At 38.3% G+C, this 24,388-nt stretch overlaps 2 protein-coding genes across 2 annotated transcripts in view; one reads left to right on the forward strand and one right to left on the reverse strand.

Annotated features, from left to right (window-relative positions):
- The window catches only part of LOC126483643 (golgin subfamily A member 2-like), a 109,836-nt gene extending 94,731 nt beyond the window's left edge, over positions 1 to 15,105 (reverse strand). Inside the window, exons 1-2 of the mRNA XM_050106700.1 lie at positions 14,782 to 15,105; positions 14,468 to 14,626 (exon numbers count right to left, since the gene is read on the reverse strand). Coding sequence (XP_049962657.1) covers positions 14,468 to 14,626; positions 14,782 to 14,829 — 207 coding nt within the window. The 5' untranslated portion in view covers positions 14,830 to 15,105. The remainder of the gene's footprint in view (positions 1 to 14,467; positions 14,627 to 14,781) is intronic.
- A 52-nt stretch (positions 15,106 to 15,157) lies between these two features.
- LOC126483644 (N-terminal Xaa-Pro-Lys N-methyltransferase 1) overlaps positions 15,158 to 24,388 on the forward strand; it is an 88,800-nt gene continuing 79,569 nt past the window's right edge. Inside the window, exon 1 of the mRNA XM_050106701.1 lies at positions 15,158 to 15,320. Coding sequence (XP_049962658.1) covers positions 15,319 to 15,320 — 2 coding nt within the window. The 5' untranslated portion in view covers positions 15,158 to 15,318. The remainder of the gene's footprint in view (positions 15,321 to 24,388) is intronic.

Genomic DNA, 24,388 nt, shown 5'->3' on the forward strand with positions numbered 1-24,388 from the left:
ACCATATTTTTCGGCACAAAGAATTACTTTACACTTGAAAGTAACTCCATACGATATTCTCTGCTTGCCTTCCATTTCGTGACTACCTAATGCAAACACAATGCAAAGTACTGTAGTAGGCCAAGAATAATGAAACGAGGTTGAAGTACAACAATCCATTGTAATGTGTGGGACAGTAACTAAATTTCAACGAGCAAAAAAACACGACACATTCTATTTGAACCGACAACTGAAGAAAATTTCCTTTCGTGGCACTAATGGATTTTTTTCTGATGACTGCAAACAGAATTCAGATCTGGAAATATGTACCTTTTTTTAATCTGATAACCTCTAACCTGATTTATGTCTTCCTTTCTTTAATTCACCGGTGCCGTACCTACATTTTTTTGCTAGAGTTTAATAAATGTTTTGCTACTTTAGATCAACCACCTCCACTAGGACCTCGCCTAGTATGGTGGTGCGGGTCTCCCACATCGTCCCCTATGCTCCTTAGAGTATGGGACCTCATCATCATCACTTTAGATCACACAGGGTAAGAAATACCGGTGAACAATCCAAGTTTGTACTAGAATCTAATGCGCCAGCTAATCTTATGCGCACCCCAATTTTGAGTAATTCTTAAGGTAAAAAAGTAGTGCACTAGATTCGTGTAAATACAGTATGTTCAATATCCCATGTTGGCCCCATACACTTGAGGAATATTCAAGAATGGGTTGCACACGTGATTTGCAAGCAGTCTTCTGTGCAGACTGATTGCACTTCTCCAGTATTCTACCAGTAAACTGAAGTCTATACACTGCTTCTCCCATGACTGAACACATGTGATCATTCCATTTCATGTCTCTACAAAGTGTTACACCTAGGTATTTGTACGAGTTGGCCAATTCCAACTTTGACTCGATGATACTAATAGCCATTGAACACCAAGTTTTTCCACTTTGTGAAGTGCGCAATTTTACATTTCTGAACATTTACAGTAAGTTGCCAATCTTTGCACTACTGCGAAATCTTACCAAGACCTGATTGAATATTTCTGCAGCTTCTTTCAGACAGTGTTCATTATAGATAACTGCATCATCTGCAAACTGTCTAACGTTGCTTCACACCTGAAGTTACTTGTACATCTCAAGATGACTATCCATTGAAGATAACATGCTGTGTCCTCTCACCCTGGGAAAACTTACTTACAAATTTTCAAAAACCAGTATTAAGTTGGGAATCTAGAACCATACTTATGCAAATGGCATGAGAAGAAAGTCTAATATTTGGTGTAATAGAAGTGCTTCACAGAGGTTTGCTGAGTTTTGATATAGATGTAAAATGTGTTTTAGATTGCTCTGAGACAGGTCAACACTGTCTGAAAGCTTAGTATTGTTTTCAATCTTGTTTATATGCTTGCTGACCAGTTAATGACACAGCTGAATGGTGAGTGGTTACCTTTCATTCTTTCATTATTTATACGTTGTCCAGGACTTTCTATTTTTCTATTACTGTGCCCTCTGCCATGCACTTCACAACGGTAGATGTAGATGTAGATTTTAAAACAAATATTTTCATACTTCTGGAGCAAAAAATAAAAAAAAATTGGACAGAAACACAAAAATCAGAAACATCAGACAGAAACTAGTTTAGAGCTGAGATTTTAGGAGGCTGTAAAGGCAGGGGAAAATAACACAAAAATGATGGACAGAGTGCAGGAAAACGCAACATAAGAAGAAGATGGAGGAATATTGTAAAAAAGAAGACAAACAAGCACATACAATAACATTTTGGTTATGTGATCCCAGTAGAGTAGGTCATGACAAACGGGCAGAGGAGAGGGGTTGAAAACAAAGCAGGAGATAGACGAAGACACTTGCAGTGCTACTAATGGAATGTATGGTATAGAATGCCTTTGACATATTAAGTGCCGTGGAGATATTAATGCCCAATGCTTGACTGGTTAAGACTTAGTCCCTGGATGAAAGCATTCCTCCATCATAATTTAATCATGTATTGCCCACGACACTTAGTGCGCATTACAGATAGCATGTCCCCAATCAGGTGACAGGTGGTCTCTCTGTAACAACTACATTAAAGCTCTTATTACCTTTCCAATTCCAGACAGTCATATCCCATTATTTAAACAAAATAATGGTTAAAAAATTAATCCTGGGCAAGGGTTAACGCTTGCCACATCATCATTGTAGAAACAGTACTACATAACTACAACGTTAATTTGATGTGTGGACGCAAAATGTGAGCCCTGTCACAGCACAGGGTCATAATTTATTATGTACTAGATTGTGTTGGAAAGCAGGCTCCAGATGATGAAAATACAGAGCATTACATGAAACACTCTCTTCACTGACAAAGAAACTTTTGTCCACTTGAAAGTTGCATATGAAGCCGAATGTGTGTTTTTGTGAGGGAATGATTGCCACCGTATCAAACTGTATTTAGATTATCTGCAGGTCTTGAAGCATTTTCTAGCACTGCAATCTCCCTATAAACAACAGATTCATCCACAAACAGCCTTGCTGACTTGACACACCACTGTTGCAGTATTTCATTCTTACCCAGTTACAACTACTGGTTTCACATCAGTATAGATGCATCTTCAGGTTTATCTGTCGAGAATACGAGGGCCAATCCATGAAAACTTAAACCCAAGATGGATTTTTTTTCCTGTAAGTGACGTTTGGTATGTGTTAAAACTGATGTAAAATAGACCTAACTCTGAGAAATTGTATAAACAACATGTGGCAACCATTATTGGGCAGCTCCATTTTAGGGAGATTTCTTATAGGTAAGTTTAGAATAACTTTGAAAATTAATGTTTTTTTTACTCGCATATAGACTCTTAGCCACATTTGCTATAATTTGTTTGTCATTATTACTTCATATTATATCTCACATTGAAACTTTAATTACCATGGTTTAAATGTCCCATTCCGTCCAAGAAAGTTGATTTTTTTTGTATTACATTGAAACAATTAATATTTATTCGATGCTGTTTTGTACACTAAGTGAACTTTATGTCATAAACATCCAGCAGCAACCTAATCTAAAATAACACAAAACACAACACCAGAGAAAGTTTTTAATAACTGTCCCATTTCGTCACAGACCAGTATACGTAGATCACTAAGCTCAGCATAGCATTTTTTCCAGTTATCCACAGTGTGTGAGAAGATTTACAACTGCAGCAGAAAGAGAGGGAAGAAAATGTTTCAAAAAAAATATCGAATATCAGGAGTACAAAGAGAAGGGCAGGCAAAGAAAGCATGCTGAGCAAAAAAAAAAAAAAAAAAGAGACAGAAAACTCACACTAAACATGAAGCAGCAGCAGTTTTAAGGGAGAAGGAGAGAATTCAAATGGGAGACTATAGATAGAAACTAAAAGAGGAGAAGAAGATAGAGCCTGTAGGACTGCATGGCACTGAAGTCACTTCCTGTACATCCAAGCAAGATTCACCTTGTGATCAAAGAAATACCAATGCCCTGTGTGAGATAATGATTTAGTCAAGTGATTTTATCAAAGCTCCTGGGACGAAAGATGTTGTGACCATAAGAGCAAATGAGGAAAAAGAAACGTTTCAGAAGAGATTTATGTACACAGCTATTTCAGAGGCATATCAAATATTTAAAAACCAAAACCATGATAAGAAAGTGGGGAAACCTTAAATTCTTTTCAATGTGACCAAAATTTGTCCTTTCAATTAGTGAAATGCCTCACCATAGCAGCTCGTGTTGCTATCATGAGACCACCAATTTACTCTTGACTGCTCTATGTATTCCTAAAACATTATTATAAGTAATCACTACATTAGTAAGCGATCCTGAAAATGAAATATGCATGTCAAGCACATGTGATAGTTATGGTATCAAAAATCTGCCCAGTCAGCTTAATTCCTTAACAGATGATACACACTGTTTCTGAAGCATTTGAAGAACTTGTTGAAAAAATACCCCAGTTCTTAAAACATTTCTTCTTGGTGGAAACTTTGGGTACACATTTTCAAGAAAAAAGAAAGGTACTGTAGATGGTAAATAAATCACAGTACAGATTGACTTTACTGAAAATTATGCTGTCAGATTTCAAAACAAAATTAAATCTGCATACTGGAACTTTCAACAGATTACAATCTTTACAGCCGTTGCCTGAATAAGTCCTGGAATGGTATAAAGTTATGCAACTGTTACTGACAAAATATCACATGATAAACATACTGTCAACACATTCCTTCGAAGACTGATTTCTATGATCTGGGAAACTTATCCAGAGGCATCAACAATAAACATTTTTTCAGGGGGTGCAGCAAGCCCCTTTAAAAGCACCATTCTCTCTGTAATTTAACTCACCTTCAGGAAGAGTTCAAAGTTCTATGAAGATGGAACTTTCTAGCTACAGGTCATGGGAAGGACAGTGTTGATGGGGAACTGAAGAGATTAGTATGGCACCCAGAATTAGATGGGAAACATCTGGTCACTGATGTTGTGCGAAGGAAGTTTCAAAATCGTTGGTGATGATATTTCGTTCTAAAGATGATGTGGATCAACAGAAGTCACGATTTGATGCCAGTGTTAAAGACATTAAGTGATACCTGATTCTCACTCTAAACACTACACTTAAGTGTATCCCCAAATAATGTGATTTACAAAGAGCGTACTTTTTCCAAAAAAAGTTTCATCTTTAATTTTATGATGGCACATGTGTCCAGACAAACATTGGAAATACATTCCAATGTTCAAGAAGGTGCTTTTGTGATGGTGAAGTTTATGACAAAAAAGACAGCTAAAAGTTCCATAGGACAAATCTTACAACTTGAAAGCTCTTAATGTGAGATCTGTTTTACGAGAAAAAGCAACTCAGATTTCAAATTTGCATTCAAAAGCAATGACACATCATAGGTTCCAATTTCTGATACAATGTAAGTACTTTTGGTTCCTGGTATTCATAATCACCAGAGATTTTCATTTCCTGGTGTAGAATCACTTACATATCATAACATGAGTTCTGATGAAGTCTGTTGATACTGTGACACTAGTAAAGTAATTATTTTATGAAAGATGAAGCTTCACAAGTTTTCATTTAGCACCTGTCCCTTTCCGTCAAATAAGTAAAAAATGATAACTAAAAATTAATGATTTCCACATAGTTCTCCAAATAGGCCTATTCGACTACTCTCTTTCAAATTCTGAAGGCGGCAGGGGTAAAATACAGGGAGCGAAAGGCTATTTACAATTTGTACAGAAACCAGATGGCAGTTATAAGAGTCGAGGGACATGAAAGGGAAGCAGTAGTTGGGAAGGGAGTGAGACGGCGTTGTAGCCTCTCCCCGATGTTATTCAATCTCTATATTGAGCAAGCAGTAAAGGAAGCAAAAGAAAAATTCAGAATAGGTATTAAAATCCATGGAGAAGAAATAAAAACTTTGAGGTTCGCCGATGACATTGTAATTCTGTCAGAGACAGCAAAGGACTTGGAAGAGCAGTTGAACGGAATGGACAGTGTCATGAAAGGAGGGTATAAGATGAACATCAACAAAAGCAAAACGAGGATAATGGAATGTAGTCGAATTAAGTCGGGTGATTCCGAAGGAATTAGATTAGGAAATGAGACACTTAAAGTAGTAAAGGAGTTTTGCTGTTTGGGGAGCAAAATAACTGATGATGGGCGAAGTAGAGAGGATATCAGATGTAGACTGGCAATGGAAAGGAAAGCGTTTCTGAAGAAGAGAAATTTGTTAACATTGAGTATAGATTTAAGTGTCAGGAAGTCGTTTCTGAAAGTATTTGTATGGAGTGTAGCCATGTATGGAAGTGAAACATGGGCGATAACTAGTTTGGACAAGAAGAGAACAGAAGCTTTCAAAATGTGGTGCTACAGAAGAATGCTCAAGATTAGATGGGTAGATCATGTAACTAATGAGGAGGTATTGAATAGGATTGGGGAGAAGAGAAGTTTGTGGCACAACTTGACTAGAAGAAGGGTTCGGTTGGTAGGACATGTTCTGAGGCATCAAGGGACCACCAATTTAGTATTGGGGGGCAGCGTGGAGGGTAAAAATCGTAGAGGGAGACCAAGAGATGAATACACTAAGCAGATTCAGTAGGATGTAGGTTGCAGTAGGTACTGGGAGATGAAGAAGCTTGCACAGGATGGAGTAGCATGGAGAGCTGCATCAAACCAGTCTCAGGACTGAAGACCACAACAACAACAGGCCTATGCTTATATTAATACTTGATACGTGGCTATTGATTACTGAAATCATGAGACAGCACACCTGAATAGTTTCACAGAACTTCAGAGATGTTTTAACTTAGATAAAACTTTCATTTTGTATGAGTCCCTCTCCGTCACAGGAAAATTAATTCATATTTTTACTTCAGTTAACAAGGAATTTTACCTTTTTCTTGCTTTATCTGTCAAGAATAAAATAAATGTTTATAATTTGTTTTACATGTTATTTTTGTAACAATAGAGAATGAACAAAACCTTCCAAATGTCCCATTCCGTCACATGGAATGACCCACAAATCACAGGAAATTTTTTGAAATGATAGATATCCAGAGTACAATACTGCAGTGTCTGTGTTATTCTGAATTATGATCCAATGTTCCTTTGAACATACATGCATGCAATATCGTGTTTATCCATACACAGCAGGCTAGCAACTTTCAACTAAAAGTCTCACCCATATGGGAATATACATGACGGATGTACGAGTACAGGTTGTAGGAAAGTGGCTGATAACATACAGTAGTTTGGATATGCATGACAGTCATGTTTGGATAGCCTAATGGTAAAGCGACTACTTGCAGTAAGTGGAAAATCCGGGTCTGAGTCCCGGCCTGGCACAAATTTTCATAGTCATCATTCCATTATACAATTGATGGTTGCCCAAATTTACAATTGCGAATACATTTCATAGCAATACAGAACCACAAATATTATTGCATTCAACAAAAAACAATGACAAATACTCACAATGGTTATATTTTCATACATGGACAATCATGGAATCTCAGCATTCGGGGAATTATGTACGTCAAGAGAAAAACTACATTGGTAGGCTGTCATTATAAAATTGAGTACACCCAAAAGATACTTGTTGAAATGTATAAAGCATGACTGTCACATAAACTGGGTCAAGAAAAAAGTTAGAAAAAACAGATAATGAATGGACACTAATGTGAATGGGAATAAAATGCCTAAAATTAACTAACATCTATGGAAAATGATAATATTATAGCATGGAACCGAAACATCAAGAATAGAAGAAATCTGAAAAATAGATTACGGGATAGCATCCCGTAGGATATATTCCCGGATTCGGTAGACACCAACTGTGTAAAACCAATTGAAGTAATACTTAAAATCCTGTGTTATGTGCATACCTCTGCCGTATGGCTAACAGGTCAATGTTGTGTAAGCAACTCCTGGAGGCAAGCAATTCGGTGGAAGGCGGAAGGTCTACGGTGCCAAAGAGGAAGACAAAATGAACACACAAATAGCCACAAGGAGGAAATTATAACTGGGAAAACAACCAAATGCTGGGAACTGCATTATATAACTTTAAGAAATCCATAGTTTATTGCATACATAAAATGAAAGATAAAAGATAATCTGCTTTATATCAGTACCACAGTATTATAAAATTACCAAAGGAGTAGTATTTGAGTATTATACAGTTGCTCAATTAATGTGAAAACCATACTAGTAACTACCAGCGAGAATTCATTCAATCAAAAGTCAATAAGACATTGTAGTGTCTCAAGTCAATCTGATTATTCAAAGTTGAACCTGGGGCTCACTTTCTTGCCACCATGATATGTATTTCTTCCAAAACATTTCAAACATTTCATTTTGTTTGTTAAATATAATAAACAAATTCTTTTCAATGTTGAAAATAGAGTGATCCATTTCTTTTAGATGAACTGAAATAGCCAATTTGGGGTAGGCGAGGTCAACACATTCTTCAAACTGTATATCAAAATTGCACCCAGGCAGACCTACAGTGAAACCCCTACTTTATGTTTTTGCACAGTCCAAACTTAGAAAACACAACATTGAGAAAAATATTCAATCAAGGAAAATGTTAAAACCTCAAAATACACTACTGGCCATTAAAATTGCTACACTCAGAAGAAATGCAGATGATAAATGGGTATTCATTGGACAAATATATTATACTAGAACTGACATGTGATTACATTCTCACGCAATTTGGGTGCATAGCATCACTACCCAGAACAACCACCTCTGGCCGTAATAACGGCCTTGATACGCCTGGGCATTGAGTCAAACAGAGCTTGGATGGCGTGCACAGGTACAGCTGCCCATGCAGCTTCAACACAATACCACAGTTCATCAAGAATAGCGATTGGCGTATTGTGACGAGCCAGATGATCAACCACCATTGACCACACGTTTTCAATTGGTGAGAGATCTGGAGAATGTGCTGGCCAGGGCAGCAGTCGAACATTTTCTGTATCCAGAAAGGCCCGTACAGGATCTGCAACATGCGGTTGTGCATTATCCTGCTGAAATGTAGGATTTTGCAGCGATCGAATGAAGGGTAGAGCTGCAGGTCGTAATACATCTGAAATGTAACGTCTACTGTTCAAAGTGCCGTCAATGCGAACGAGAGGTGACCGAGACGTGTACCCAATGGCACCCCATACCATCACACCGGGTGATAAGCCAGTATGGCGATGACGAATACACGCTTCCAATGTGCGTTCACCGCGATGTTGCCAAACACGGATGCAATCATCATGATGCTGTAAGCAGAACCTGGATTCATCCGAAAAAATGACGTTTTCCCATTCGTGCACCCAGGTTCGTCATTGAGTACACTACTGCAGGCGCTCCTGTCTGTGATGCAGCGTCTAGGGTAACCGCAGCCATGGTCTCCGAGCTGATAGTCCATGCTGCTGCAAACGTCGTCGAACTGTTCGCGCAGTGGTTGTTGTCTTGCAAACATCCCCATCTGTATACTCAGGGATCGAGATGTGGCTGCAGATCCATTACAGCCATGCGGATAAGATGCCTGTCATCTCGACTGCTACTGATACGAGGCCATTGGGATCCAGCACAGCGTTCTGTATTACCCTCCTGAACCCACTGATTCCATATTCTGCTAACAGTCATTGGATCTCGACCAATGTGAGCAGCAATGTCGCAATACGATAAACCGCAATTGCGATAGGCTACAATCCGACCTTTATCAAAGTCTGAAACGTGATGGTACGCATTTCTCCTCCTTACACGAGGCATCACAACAACGTTTCACAAGGCAACGACAGTCAACTGCTGTTTGTGTATGAGAGATTGGTTGGAAACTTTCCTCATGTCAGCACGTTGTAGGTGTCGCCACCAGTGCCAACCTTGTGTGAATGCTCTGAAAAGCTAACCATTTGCATATCACAGCATCTTCTTCCTGTTGGTTAAATTTCGCATCTGTAGAATGTCATCTTTGTGGTGCAGAAATTTCAGTGGCCATTAGTGTATGAGCAAAAACAAGCAATTGCCATATACGATTAAAAATCGTAATCCTCTCCAATACTTTGTATAAAATCTATCTAAGTGAAGGCAATTAAATGTACATCACAACATTTATACAATAACTTGTGGCAATGGATTTCATCAGTTCTTAAAAAGTTGAAGATGTGTAACAGTAAATAAAAACTCATCAAGAAATTGAAATTTTTATCTGGGTACAAGGTAATTTAGCTGTTTTCTGACATGGTACGGCCATAAATTACACGTTCAAACCAAGAGTTTTTGAAAGATCATCTATTGTGCTCACCCCCCCCCCCCCAAAAAAAAGCAAAAAACTGATGAACATATTGAATTAAACCAAAAACATCACAGCAGCTAAGTGGTTAAATCATAAGCATAAATGCAGACATCTGCTTAATCACATACTTTGTCACCGTTGCTGTTACTATTTAATGCTTTTCTTACGAGCCGCACTTTCATGTGCTCACCACCATTAAAGTGTTATTTTAGGCTTGATGAGAGGACACTTAAAAAAATGAGTTTACTTCTCAAGCTGATATTACAAGCTTACTAGAAATTGGCTCAGTGAATTTCTGTACACTGTGTAAAATGTAAATTTGAAAGAAAGCTCAGGTGCTACAGTTTTGTTTCATGCCCTCTGCCACTGCTCCCAATCTTTATGATCTACAGTGCATTGGGTGTGTGTGGTAAAAAGTATATACACAAGTAGTGTATATAGTTGTTGTAACTATATCATGTCAGATTGGAACATGAAAGTCTTTAAAATGTGCTATCACAAAACCCATGTTCTATTTGCATGTGACATCTGTCATAGCACATCATCTGCATGGAAAGTATATTTTCAGCACTTCACAAAATGCTTTTACCCCTACCTGCACTCTAGTCACTGAGGGGTCACTCCCCCTCTCCACAAATCCAGTAGATGAGCTCATTTTACATGTGTTCATGTGGTGTAGTGGCTGTGCTGGCTATTGCGTCACTTAACACATTGCCAGCCAATAAGAGTTCACTAGCTGGAAATGGGCAACGATTGCTCAATTATGACCAAGAATACTCTTCGAGACTCAGTGTTTGAATATACTGGCTTGGCTCGGGACACTTCGTGTCGACTGTCTTGTTTTCCCATTACCTCTGCAACCTAGCAGTAGCGGTATCACAATTTTGCATGAAGCTATTAATACTTATTTCATTCACCTTTTCAGTGGTATGAGGATTAAATTGGGCAATTCACCTAGACGGTCCACTATAAATGAAAATTTGAAAACAGAGTTAAGCTTTCAGTTTCTGTCTCATTCACTGGGAATTGGACGCAACTGTTGGTGGCACTAACAGCCTTTACATACAACTATAATTTCTTTGGGTTTTGTGAAGTATCATTTGACAATATTCTGCTACGGTAGTCATCGAAGACATCACACATTGTTCTCTTGACAACCAAACGCATTTCATTCAGCATATCTCTATTTACAGCCCTACCCTTTGATCTACACTTATTATAGCTTACAGTAATCTCTGTTTATTTAGAAGTTTCTTTACAATGACTCTATACCATGAAGGTTCCCTCCCATTATGAACTGTTCTACAGGGTACATATTTACAGGCTCCTTCCACGTCCTGGAAGTTTTAATCCTTCTTGATTTCCCAAAAGTGATTGGCTCAGTACCACACCTATGTTTATTATTAAAAGTACAATCATATGGGGTATTAGATGAATTTTGTGACTACCCTGAGGATTTATTGGTAGGGAGGACAGAGTACATAATTTTGAATGGAGAGTCATCAACAGATGAAGTAACGTCAAGGGGTAAATGGAAGCGTCTGATCCCACCCGTCTGCTTTGACCCATGACGTAAGGCTGTTGTGGTGTGTGACGTCATGACAGCGCGGAGTTTAGTTTGCGAGAGCGGCGTGTTTGTGTGTGTCATCGTTGGTGCTCTCTGGTGGTGTGTTTATGTGTTGTGTGTTAGGTGAAGTTTTTGGTTTAGTTTGCGTGTGCGGCATGATTATAGGTGGCATATTGTTGCGATTGGTGGTTCTCTCTGGTGGTGTGTTTATGGGTAGTGTGTTATGTGGTGTATGGGGTTCACTTGCATGTTAGCATTGCACGTGTGTGGTATCGGTGGTGACTGTGCTTTCAGCGGAATATTTTTCAGTGAGTTAACGATTTTGGTTTTGTTATGTCGACATTACTGTAATTTTTTTTCTGTTCATCGTGTGTGAATTTTGGTAAATTGCTTTGTTTATGTCTTTGGTAGGTATGGTTATGACTGACAAGATCAACAGTTTTTGGTTGACAGCGATGATGGGGGACAGTGCGTTGTCTCTAATAAAATTTCTTCAGGTATTCGGCCTGCTGGCTGAAGTCGTGAAGTATTCAGTGTATCGTGAAGAAATGACGCTTACTAAAGTTCTGGCGTCTCTGACCAGGGACGGTTATACGTGGAGATTCATAAGGATAACAGGTCAAGGGAAGTGTTCGATTGCAATTTTGATTTTCTAGGTGTTCTTTTGTGGTAGGATTAAGTGTGGTGGCGGTGGTGAAAGTTTTGAGATTTATAGTGTGGTATCAGTAGTTGATGTTGATCTATATAGGTCAAGGGAAGTGTTAGAATCCAATTTCGATTTTCTAGGTGTTTTTTGCGGTAAGATTAAGTGTGGTTGTGGGCAAATTTTTGAGATTTATAGTGTTGTATCGGTTGTTTCTGTTGACCTATATAGGTCAAGAGAAGTGATCGATTCCAGCGGATTTTGTGTGTAGTGGAATTTGGGAAGGTTGTGAGGTCTTTTTATTTTAGTGTTTTTTGTCGTTTGATGTAGTGGCATGTGTTTATATTTAGTTTGTCCCCACCCAAAAACCCCAATTTCCCACACTGGTCCCATTAGTTTGATTAGGTTTTTTGTGGAAGATGTGTGTGTTGGTTTCTCAATGTATTTTCGTGTTTGTTGTCATGTTTACGTAATGACGTCATAGGCGTCATATTGGAATCGTCGTGGATGGTCATTTCCGCCATATTTGTGATGTCATGGGTCAAAGCAGACGGGTGGAATCTGATGCTTCCATGTCAAGTGTATCCACAGGGAAGTGCGTTAGGCCCATTGCTGTTCATGTTGTATGTTAATGACCTTACACACAATATTAGTAGTACCCTCAGACTGTTTGCAAATGGGATATTTACCTACTATGTAGTCTGAATGAATCTGCACAAATACTCAGTCAGATCATGACAATATTTCAAGATTTGACACTTGCTTTAAATGCTCAGAAACGTAAAACTGGGTACTTTACAGAATGAAAAAAACATACTATCCTATGAACATAATATCAATGAGTCACCATTGGAATCGGTAAACAAATACCTGGGTTGAACACTTAGTAGGGACGTGTTAAATGGAATGATCACATACGCTCAATCATTGGTAATTGGTAAAGCAGGTGGCAGACTTCGATTTATTGGTAGATTATTAGGGAAATACAATCCATCTACAAAGGAGATTGCTTGAACAGATCACTTGTGTAACCAATCTTGAATATTGTTGAAGTGTGTGGGATACTTCCAATGAGGATTAGCTAGGGATATTGAACATTTACACAAGACGGCAGCAGAATGGTCACAGGGTTGTTTAGCCTGTGAGACATGACATGTAACAAATGTTGAAAGAACTGAACAGGTAGACTTTTTAACGTACATAGAAACTTTTCCGAAGTCTGCTACCAGATTTTCAAGAACCAGCTATAAATGATGATTCTAGGAATATACGAGAACCCCCTTCATATCACTCTCCTAGGGATTGTGAGGACATAATTAATTACAGCACTCATAGGCATTTAACAATAATTCTTCTTGTACTCTATATGTTAATGGGACAGGAAAATGCCCCAGGTAATAACTGGTACAGTGAGACATACTCTCTGCAATGCACTTCATAGTGGTTCACAGAGTCTAGATGTAGATGTAGGAGAGTGTCACAGAGATGGTGAGGAAACTGAACTGGCAGAATCTTGAAGACAGACACCTACAAGTTTCAAGAACTGGCTTTAAATGCTGATTCTGGGAATGAACTGAAAAATTCTACATATTGGTCCTGTTGGGATCATGAGAGCAGGTTTGGATTAATTACCGTGTACACAGAGAAGATTATGCGATCATTCTTACTGCACGCCATATTTGAATGGAGTGGGAAGAAGGTTCTAATAACTGATACACTGGGAAATAGGTCTCCCTTCAACCATGCACTTCACAGAAGCTTGCAGACTGGGTGCAGAGATAGATCACAAACCAATGACATATTATAAGTGTTCTATAATGTTACTGTCACAGTGAGTGGAAGGAGTTTCAGGAGAATAGCCTTCAATGTGGATTTTTAATGGTGCAATTGCCATTAGCAGTCTTCAACTTTAGCATGTGGTGATTGAAAATGTATGTTGAAGAGTGCTAAACATTTGTTCTGAATAACAGTAACAGGTCTGCTCACAATAAAGTTTCTGTACTAAAAGAAACCCTAGTAACATGGTACAATGGGAAGCAACCCCTGCCACAAACTTCACGCTGATTTGCAGAGTATGAATGCAGATGTAGGCTAATACAATTGTAAAACCATACACAGTGACTAAAAGAAAAGCTCACACATAAGCACCGTCATGATCTGAAATGAAGGGTAGGTGAGAAAATCCACATTTAATGGCTTATGTGTAAAAGTGCGATGTGACAACACATGCAAAATTTGTATTCAGCAACAGGTAACTAAATTACAATAAACGATTTTTAGTAACATCATTTTGGAGGATAAACTAGAAACCAAATCCACTTTTCTTACAATGGCATTGAAGGCCCTTAAAAGTTTTAGAAACGGTAGCAGACCGATCCGTATTCCTATTCATTAACACTTCGCACCAAGTAAGTGTAAGCGTGAAGTCAGTGGAAAAAAATGCCCATGCTTTACACCGTGGTTACGAACCTCTTGCTGGACCGGAGACGGCCCGGAGTCGAATACAAAACTCTCTTTCGTGGTTTTCTTCGCAGCATCATTAGAAAAATGTTTCGTTGTTTCTCTTCTCGGAGCGGATCTTGTACCGCTCAGTGTTGTGTCTTTTTCTTTTCTCTGGTATTCCTTCAGCTGTTCGAACGGAAATATATATTAATTAATCGCCAAGGAACACAACTGACGTGTCACAACAATTGGGAAACGGCAAATAACTACTGTTGCACTAAAAAAAGATATGACGATCGAAATTACCCCTGAACAAACGTCAGATTGTTTGAACACATTACCTTCCTCCGCGCTAGCGCTAATTTCTCCGCCTTACTCCTATCTGACATCCTAAATGTTTGATGTTTCCAATTTCAAAGCTGTCCAACCAAACTACCACCAGAAGATATGATTATCTTCGTCCAGCTGACACTGAAACACTACATCTTTATATCTGCAACTACATAAAATGTATCGTCAACTACTTTTAGCTGCTCATCACAATTTCGACCGTAGAATAATTTAACCTGTAGTACGAAATTCTTTCTTTCGTCTGTTTTTCCTCGTGACGTGGGCAGAAATCGCGAACTGTAGCTTCCACGTAGCATTGTTATTAATGTCAAGAGACCAAAGTGAAAGTCACTTGTTTATAAGCCAAAGACATGATAGATGAATTGTTTGTGTTTAGGCTATACATCTGTGACTTGTGTACAGTTAAGCTACGGAAAGCAATGTGTTGTGATAATTGTTTAATTTAATTAAATATAGATCTATAACACTTGTATAATTTCTTTTGCTTATTCTCGATGTAGTTAGTGCCAGTTACAAAGAAGAAGAAAATGTGAGTAATAGTAATATCATACTTATTTGCTTGCCGCAAATGCTACTTAATCGGCCGAAAATATAATCTCCTTTGTTTACCATTTACAAATCTAATGTTGTTTGACGCCGCATGATGTATGTTGTTTAGGTACTTTACGCTTCTACTCCTTATGTAGTAATGGGAATAGCTCCATATGTACTTGAAACCGGTAGTCAATCCGGTTGGAATAAGATCGTGTCGAATAGTAAACAAGTTTAAAATAAGTAATAGGTTACAATTCATTTTGTGTTTCACAAGATGGAAGACCCCATAAACAAAAAGATATATGTGCGTTAGATACACGAAGGCAAGAGTTTGATATTGGACCCCTCTGAGAGATCTTCGTTGTGGACACAGACTGATATTTAGCGTAACTCGAGGACTAATATATCGAAGAGTGACACTTGAAATCGGTTAATTCATAGAAATACCTGAATGTAACAATTTGTAGGCATATGAAATGGAATGATGACTTTGTCTTGGTCGTAAGTAAAGCAAGTGGCAGACTGCATTTCATTGGTAGAATACTGGTGATATACAACGAGTCTACAAAGGATATTGCATACAAAACACTTGCGCAACACATCCTAGAATATTGCTTGAGGGTGTGGAACCTGTACTGAATAGGACTAGCAGGAGATGTTGGATTTCACAGAGAACTGCAGAACAAATGGTCATAGGTTTGTTTGAATTGTGCGAGAGTGTCATGAAGGTGCTGAAATATTTGAACTAGCAGATATTTGTAGGTAGATGCAAACCATCCCACGAAAGCCTACTTAGAAATTTACTACAACTAACTGTAAGTGATGGATCCCAAAGGAATCAGGAAGACAGGATGCACAGAAGCTTTAAACAATCATGCTTCCAACGCTTCGCATGTGAATTGAATGGGAGGAATGCCCTAATGACTGGTACAATGGAAAGTATCACCTGCTATGCATTTCACATTGGTTTGCAGAGTATAGGTGTAGATGCTGAAATATCATTGTTTCCATTCGAACAATTCTCAGTACAGTTTGGAAAACTTTTGTTACCAGTAACGTTGTCAATGTTTGACAAATGTTAGTTTTTGGAAATGTAATGGTAAGGAAGGAAATGAAGGTTTTATCTCCCATTGACAGTGAGAGCACAAGCTCGGATTACGTAAGGACGGGGAGAGAAATAAGCCATGTGTCATGTTCAGATGATCATCCCGGTATTTGCTTAAGCTATTAGAAACAATGGAAAACCTAAATCTGGATAGGCTCTTATTCCTTTACAGAAGGCCATTGCTATATGTATGTTAAGCCATTAAAAACCATGCAAAACCAATAAGTCTATCTGGATGGTTGTTTGTGTTTAGGCCTTGGGATTTGAACCTAACTTATCCTGACAGTGTGTCTGATATATATTTGCAAGTTCAAAAACAATAAACATAAATTTCTCAAAGAATGCTTTCAAATCCTCGCACTGTGATCAGTATATGTCTAGTGGGCTACACAGCATTGCTTCCCCGTGTATGAAATTTCTACCCAATTTGGAACTAAATTCCACAGAGTATTTTGTAACGTGTGATAAATCCTGAGATTATACATAATGTAACTATAAAATATACCACTCCTTTTCCAGTGTTATGTGTAGTTACTTATAGGGTCATAATTTCTTAAAATCATAAACCGTCGTCTGATTTGTTATCAGCCTGTGTTCAAAAACTACTAGTGTGATTGCTTTTTATTCAGCCATGGTTGTGGCCAAAGCGCTAGTTTTAACAGGTTCAGCCACCCTAGCCTTGTGAAGGCAATTAATTTCCCACTTAACTGCCATGCATGAAGAGACTGAAATGGGCTGCCTCTGGCAGAAGCTCTGGATCCAAATAAATATGAGCCTGGAAATCTATGGCACACTTGAGGCCAGGTTTCAATACAAATGCAAAAGCATCAAGAAGGTCGCCAAGATCCTGGAAGGGAAAAGTAGTAGAGGTGAGCTGAACCTTGTCATTAACGCAGAATTCAAGCAACGAGAAGGCATTCAGGCCAAGAGTGTTTCCAGCTGAGTGATTATTAACAACAAACAAAGTTATCAGTCTTGTGACCTTTTTGTAGGTAATGTGATTGAGCCCAAAGTGGACTGGACCTGTCACCATTTCCTACCAACATACAGGAGGGTGGCATCAGTTCTGGGGAACCAAGATGAGCATACTTTTGGAGGTTCACTACAAAAATGGTTGCTCACATGTCCATGTGGAAACAGCCATCTTTGTTCACAATAGTAAAGTTGATAAATAACTTGTTAGCAAAGGATCACCCTGGGGAACAACTGCCTGAAGTTCACACTCTGTCCCTTAATACATGCATGGAGTAGGTTCAGCTGCCATTGACGGTTTGTGGTAGACAGTTTGGAAATGCTTGTGGGTGCACTGTGCCCAGCAATCACAACAATCCGCGTACATGTTGTGTTTTGAAGCAATATCATCATGATGGAAGACCACTTTGCTCACATGACGGTGTGTGACTAGTTGTTCAGAGACCATCAACAAATCGGAAATATATGAATCATGATACTGCCTTCTGGGAAATGTTTTATGAGTTTTCCTGCAGTGCAGCATCTGGACTGCTGCTACTTGTAGCCAAGTCAAGAGACGTTCATTTGTGACCTGCTTAATTTGAAAGTCTTTGCACTTTGCAGAATATTGTCCAGCTTGAGGGCTGCTGTACGTACTTCTGGATTGGAAGCCAGTTGGACCACTATTTCTCGAATTAAAGGGTGTTTACATGAGGTTTGCATGCTTGGTTTTCCACAAGTGAATTCAGTTCAGTGACTCAGTCCTTGTAAATAGGTCACCCAGGAGTGATACGACTGACCAAGTTGCTTGTGATAGTGATGAAATTTGAGTCACAATGCGACCACATAGAATTGTTCCGAATAATAGTTTGCAAGCAAAATACACATCTCCTTGAATGTGAGTGCAGTAACAAATGAGCCATTTTCTACAGCAAGAAAAACATCTCTGGGGAAGCCCAAGAAAGATCAGAGATCTGAAAGGCAGTAAGCCACTCTAAGTGCATGTCACAATCCTCCTTGGCATCATTAAAAGGAGGAAACATGGGTGGGTGACACGGTGACACTCTACCTGGGGAACAAATACTGTGGGTGCCTTCATTCCGCTTTCAAAATTGGAATTTCTTGATGAAACAACTCAATTTGCAGCTGTTGGTGTTGTTGCTGTTATGGAAATAGCTCTTGTAACTGCTGCTGCAAGAGTTGCATGAGCTTTGTGTCCATAGGATTCTGCTAACCTTTTACCTCGTCATCAGTTATTGTGACCAGAATTTGACAAAGTCAGGAATGACTCAAAGAACACACAGAGGCTGGCTGACTTGTTGTTGGTTGTCTCCAGTGGATCACCGAGTGTGAACAGAGGACAACAGTGAAGAGTGAACAGTTGAAGATGGTGTGAGAAACAAAGAAGTGCAGCAAGTAATACAAAAGAAGTGGCCAAGATTAGCAAAGTGGAAAAACAAGAACAGTAATGCGTGACAGCTAGCAATATGAGTGCAGTCAAATACACCACTGAAGGCAGAGCCTTGGTGCGGTAAGTTTTGTAGTGTGACCTTGAGCACTAATTGCCCATCGGGATGGGTGTAGCCCTACAGCACGAGGACAGCGCAGCTCTACAAGCACTTGCAGATGTAGCAGTGCCACTTTGGAGTCAACTTTGAGTTCCATACCCTCCAGTGCACTTTCAAAATTACCAGAGGAACCATTCCTGTATTTACCAGAAGTGATTTAGGGAAACAAAAAGAAAGTCTATGTCAGCATAGCCGGAGAAAGTGGACTCCATCATCCTGAATATGAGGTCAGTGTCTCAAAAGCCACAATGCCTACTTCAGTTGGTACCTATTATACAATGTTCTTTGATTTGCACACAGTTTCCTTCAGATAACTTATGATATAAAGCATAATTTTCCTCTTTATCGCTGTACATGCTAGGAACACGTGCTGATGACTTCTGGGCCATGGAGGTACTGCTATGCTTTCTGCCCTAACTCCAGTCTGTTCAGGAATTGACTCTAGGGCCACAAACACTGATAGGGTCACAAACACTGAATTATACGTGCCATGTATGACTTCCTGCACTTCCCTCTGTCCACCTGAAACACTGAGTCAGCTCCTCCTATGATGAGTGAGACATTTAACTCCGGCGAATAACAAGACATTACTATGATGCACTTTACATCTTGAGACATGACTTTCTTCTAAAAGCAATAAACTAGAATCATGCATTAAAATGCAACAGTGTGTCGTAGTTATCCTCTTTCATCTTTAATTACTAGTCAAGTCCTCCAAGTAATCAATAATTGTGCGGTATGCATTGCTTATGAAGAATCTTTTAGCTGCCTTTTTAAACAGAAGTAATATTTTTCATCTGCTTAGAAAATGCTATTTCAAATTTTCTGTTCCTCGATAAATGTAAGTCCAGACTGGCTCTTGTTCCATGATTGTGTATAGAGCCATTAGAGAAGTAGTTAGTAATGTTTTCCCTGATATGCCAACAGGCTGTGCTCAGTTTTTTAAATAATTGTTTGCAGTGAGGTTACTGATTCTATAGTTATTTTTTTATGACCCTTTTCTGCAGTTTAATAGTGTCCATGTTTTGTGCCTTTGATACCCAGGATATAGGAATAGTATGACATCACAACACATTAGCTGTTACAAACTAATATCAGGGCACTAAGAGCATAACATGGTGATGACATTCTTTTTGTCAGTATCTTTGTGTGTTCATCTCATGTTAACTGACAATTGGTAGTCAACCATTACATGATATATAGATTTATCATCTGTGCTTAATGTGGCAGGGTTGTTTTCCGTTTTTATGCTGCAGTGCGCACTGTTCTTTTTCATTATGTTCAGTGTTAGCCTACTTCATACTGCTCAATCTGAAACATTGTTAAGGGTTTCATCTGCTTTTTTTCCGTCCGTCTCCTCCTCCCCCCCCCCCCCCCCCCCTGTCTGTGTCCATCTCCTCCCCCCCCCCCTTCTCTTTCCATGTTATCATCTCCACCCCAACTGATGGCCGGTGGCTACCCACAGTATTTCTTTCCAGGTTGTAACTAAAATGTTTACCAAATTTGGTTGAAACTGTTGCAGGGGTTTAGGATGAGCTTTTCCCAGTGGCTTTGTGTGCATACAAAAATGTCAAGAATATTTCACTTATATTTAATGTAATTTACAAGTATTTTTACACATATTTCACCTGTGTCTTTAGTGGATTTAGCCTGTAGTTTTATTTTCACCCAGATCAATATTTATTATGTCATATCTCCTGAACTATGTGTCATACATGATGTATTTTGTAGTTACATTCAGCAGTATATGCGGACACTTTCTGCCAAATGTGTTGTGAGTGGAGTTACTAGTAAAGAAATAATAAATTAAAGCATCATACATGATGTGGCAGTTTTTCATGCATACAAGTGTTTATGATGTATCTCCTGAACTATGTGTCAAATGATGATACAATTTTGCTGGTACATTCAGTGGTATATGTGAATATTGTCTGCAAAATGAGTCACAAATACTATTAGTAGTAAAGAAGTAATGAATTAATATGGTTTGCTTCATGTGTCAGTTTTGCTGCATGAACAGCAAATGGGATACAATCTGTCAGCTTTGAAAAATGATGTCACAAGTTTCCACAGATGGTGCTTTTCAAAGACATAGACGAATGTTGATAAACAATGGAATGTAGCACAGACAAAACAGATCTTCGATATATACGACGTATATCCATATTTCGAACATAATGTTTCATATATTGTTTTTTTCACAGTAGAAAGTCCTATTATCCTATTCTTCTGTTGATTGGTACAGGTCTATTGAAAGATAGGATACTAATGCTAGCGAAAGCAAGGAAAAAGTAACATACATAACATTGGCATGGAATACCTCAGTTGTCATATATAGGTTGTATGCTGTAATTCAGTTGACCTATATACGTCAAGTGAAGTACAGGATACAAATTTTACTTATGTCAGTTTTTCCACCTTCACTGCGAGTAGTTTCAACTGAAGAACATTATACTAGTACTAGCGAATGCGAAAAACGCCAACAAACATAAAATTTGTATTCTGTACTTCAGTCGACATGTATAGGATACTAGTATTAGCACAGGCAAAAAATGAAACAAATGTAAAATTTGTATCCTATGTTTAAGAATAAGATACTAGTACCAACAAAGGTGAAAGAAGGCAAGAAGTGTAAAATTTGTATCATTTACTGCAGACCTACTTAGGTCAACTACAGAATAGAATACTGGTACTAGTTAAGGCAAAAGAAGCAACAAACATAAAATTTGTGTTCTTTACTTTTGTTAGCTGATTTGTATAGGTCAGCTGAAGAATAGGGTACAACCTTCGTAGTTCACCTGAGGTACAAGATACCAGTGTTACGTAAGTCACTTTTTTTGCTTTCACTAGTACTAGTATCCTGTTCTTCAATTGACCTACATACTACAGGATACAAATCAATTGCAGAGGAAACAGCAAGTGGAACGACTCACTATGAGACAAAAGTATAATTCAAAATTTGTACACAAATAATTTCTAAGTACCAAAAGCAACAAAAAGCATACACAATATTTATCTCGTAATAACACATTCATTTATTTTTATTTACAATTATGATGCTTCACCACAGAAGATAACTGAGTTACTATCTATGGCTCAAAAATAAACAAACTAATATCTATGACTAAAATACGATGTCAGTGGTCAGAGCCAACAAATTGTATCCCATCCCTCAGTTGACCCCAAGTCAACTATGGTGTTCTGTGCCAATGTTATGTTTGTCACTTTTTTTTTGTGCTTTCACTAGCACTAGTATCCCATCCTTCAGTAGACCTGTACAGATCAACAGAAGAATAGGATACCCCAGTCTTCATTAATTCAGTACTCTCAAATACTGGATGAATGAAGTATGGGCGTCATGGGCTACACTTCTTTTTTACCCCCACCTTCATCCCCTTGATAGGTAGGTATATATAAAGTAGCTTATGTATTAATTCGCAGTATAAGCTATCTTCATTCCGAATTTCACCCAAATGCATCTAGCCATTTTAGCGTAAACGAGTAGCAAACATTTTCACTTTTCATCATACACGTAGTGCTTTCAATATGTTGAGTAGCATTTTATGGTTACCAGTTTCAAAAGCATTGAACAAGTCTGAGAATTTGTGTGTAACAGTCATTTTTGTCAAGAGCTCTCTTTGTGAACCTTGTAATGGCTGATATTGTACTTCTCCCACTTCGGAAACCAAACTGTACTTCATTAAAAAATCTTGTATTTATTCATGTAATTCATTAGTCTATCTTTCTTTATTGACTCAGTTATTTATGAGAATGAATACAGCAATGAAAATGGCTTGTAGTTTTCAGTACTTTGCGAATTCTTTGATTTATGTGTTATTATACTTGAGTCTGCCTTTTCCAGATTTATGTTTTATGACATCCAATACTACTTTGATTTTATTTTCTGCATTATATATTATTTTGTAATTGAATGGTTTCTTTGCTTCAAGCAGTACTCTCCTGTATTTTTTTTTTATACCTGTGATAATAATCTAGGAACTGTAGATTAGTTTAGAGAATTGTAAAGAACTGACAGATTTAAGTGTCTGGGAGGACTTTCTAATACTGACCATTACCCATTCATTTTCCTTAGCTGCTGCTGCAGAAGTGATTACTTTTGGAAATGTATCCTCAAAAATTAATGTAAATGATGTGCAGACTCTAGAAAACTTAGCATCTGTAACGTTTTCCGTATACACTTCATCTCAGGATAAGAAAATTTTAATGTATCGTAGCAAGTCTAGATATACTTCTGGAGGAGGTCAAGTAGATACTTAAAAAAAAAAAAAAAAAAAAAAAAAAAAGACCCACACACGAAGTATTAGATCACTTTATTAAAATTTGAACAGTCTAAAATACTTAACTTGAAGACAGTCCATGTCCACAGGCATGTGACTACAGTAGAACCTCGAGTATCAGATCTGTGATTAACTGACTCCTTGGATTATCTGGCTGAGTGTCCAACCATATTTTATCTATGTGTTTTTAAGTTTATTACTGTATTCCTTTTAATCTTAAAGTTACGGTGTAGTTGTATACAGTTTCTTAAGTTACGATTAAGAAGTGCAAGAAACTCTGAAAGACTAAAAATGGGTGCAAATCAGAAAAAGAAACATGTTGTGTGCACAATCAAACAGAAACTGGGTGTTCTGCAAAGACGTGACAAAAGGGAGTCAGTTTCTAAATTAACCTCTGAAATGGGTATTGGGGTCATAACCATTAAAGACTAGAAAAAGAACCGAAAAGATAGTGAAGCTTTTTTGTTAAGTGTAAATGCTGAAAATTCTTTAAAAACTAGAAAATCACTGAAAAAACCAAAACCAAAGCTTGAGCTCTTGGATGACACTTTATGGGTTTGATTTTGCCAGGAAAGATGTAAGGGGTCCACACATTTTGGACCCTATTACGAGGTTTAACTGAAAAGTAATGCCTCCATCTTCGTAACTCTTCAACAGTTGGCAGAATTGGTATGCGCCAGGTTCCGACGGGAAGCCTTAGCATTGAACGGTTGTGTTGTTACAGTGTAAAGTATGGAACCCTGTGCAGACAGTTGGTCAATGCAATTTAAGCTACGTGCAGTGTTTGAATTCTTGACAGCAGAAGGTATCACCCCAAAGGAGATTTATCGGAGAATGAAAGCAGTTTATGGTGATTGTGTTGATGCGAGTACTGTGTGTCGTTGGGTGAGTAAGTTTAAAGATATTGAGGTGGGAACATCTGACCTGCGTGACAAACAAAGAGTTGGACGTCCTGTGACAGCAACCACCATTTTCACAAGCAAAATGTTGACAGATTGATTCAGGACAGTTGTTATACCACTCAGAATGAAATTGCAAGTACAATCTGCATTTCACAAGAACGTGTGGGTCACATTATTGCTTTGTTTGGCTATTCGAAGATCTGTGCTCAATGTGCACCCCGGATGCTGACTCCTGAAAT

The sequence above is a fragment of the Schistocerca serialis genome, chromosome 6, assembly GCF_023864345.2.
Source record: "Schistocerca serialis cubense isolate TAMUIC-IGC-003099 chromosome 6, iqSchSeri2.2, whole genome shotgun sequence".
In the NCBI taxonomy this organism is placed as follows: Eukaryota; Metazoa; Arthropoda; class Insecta; order Orthoptera; family Acrididae; genus Schistocerca; species Schistocerca serialis.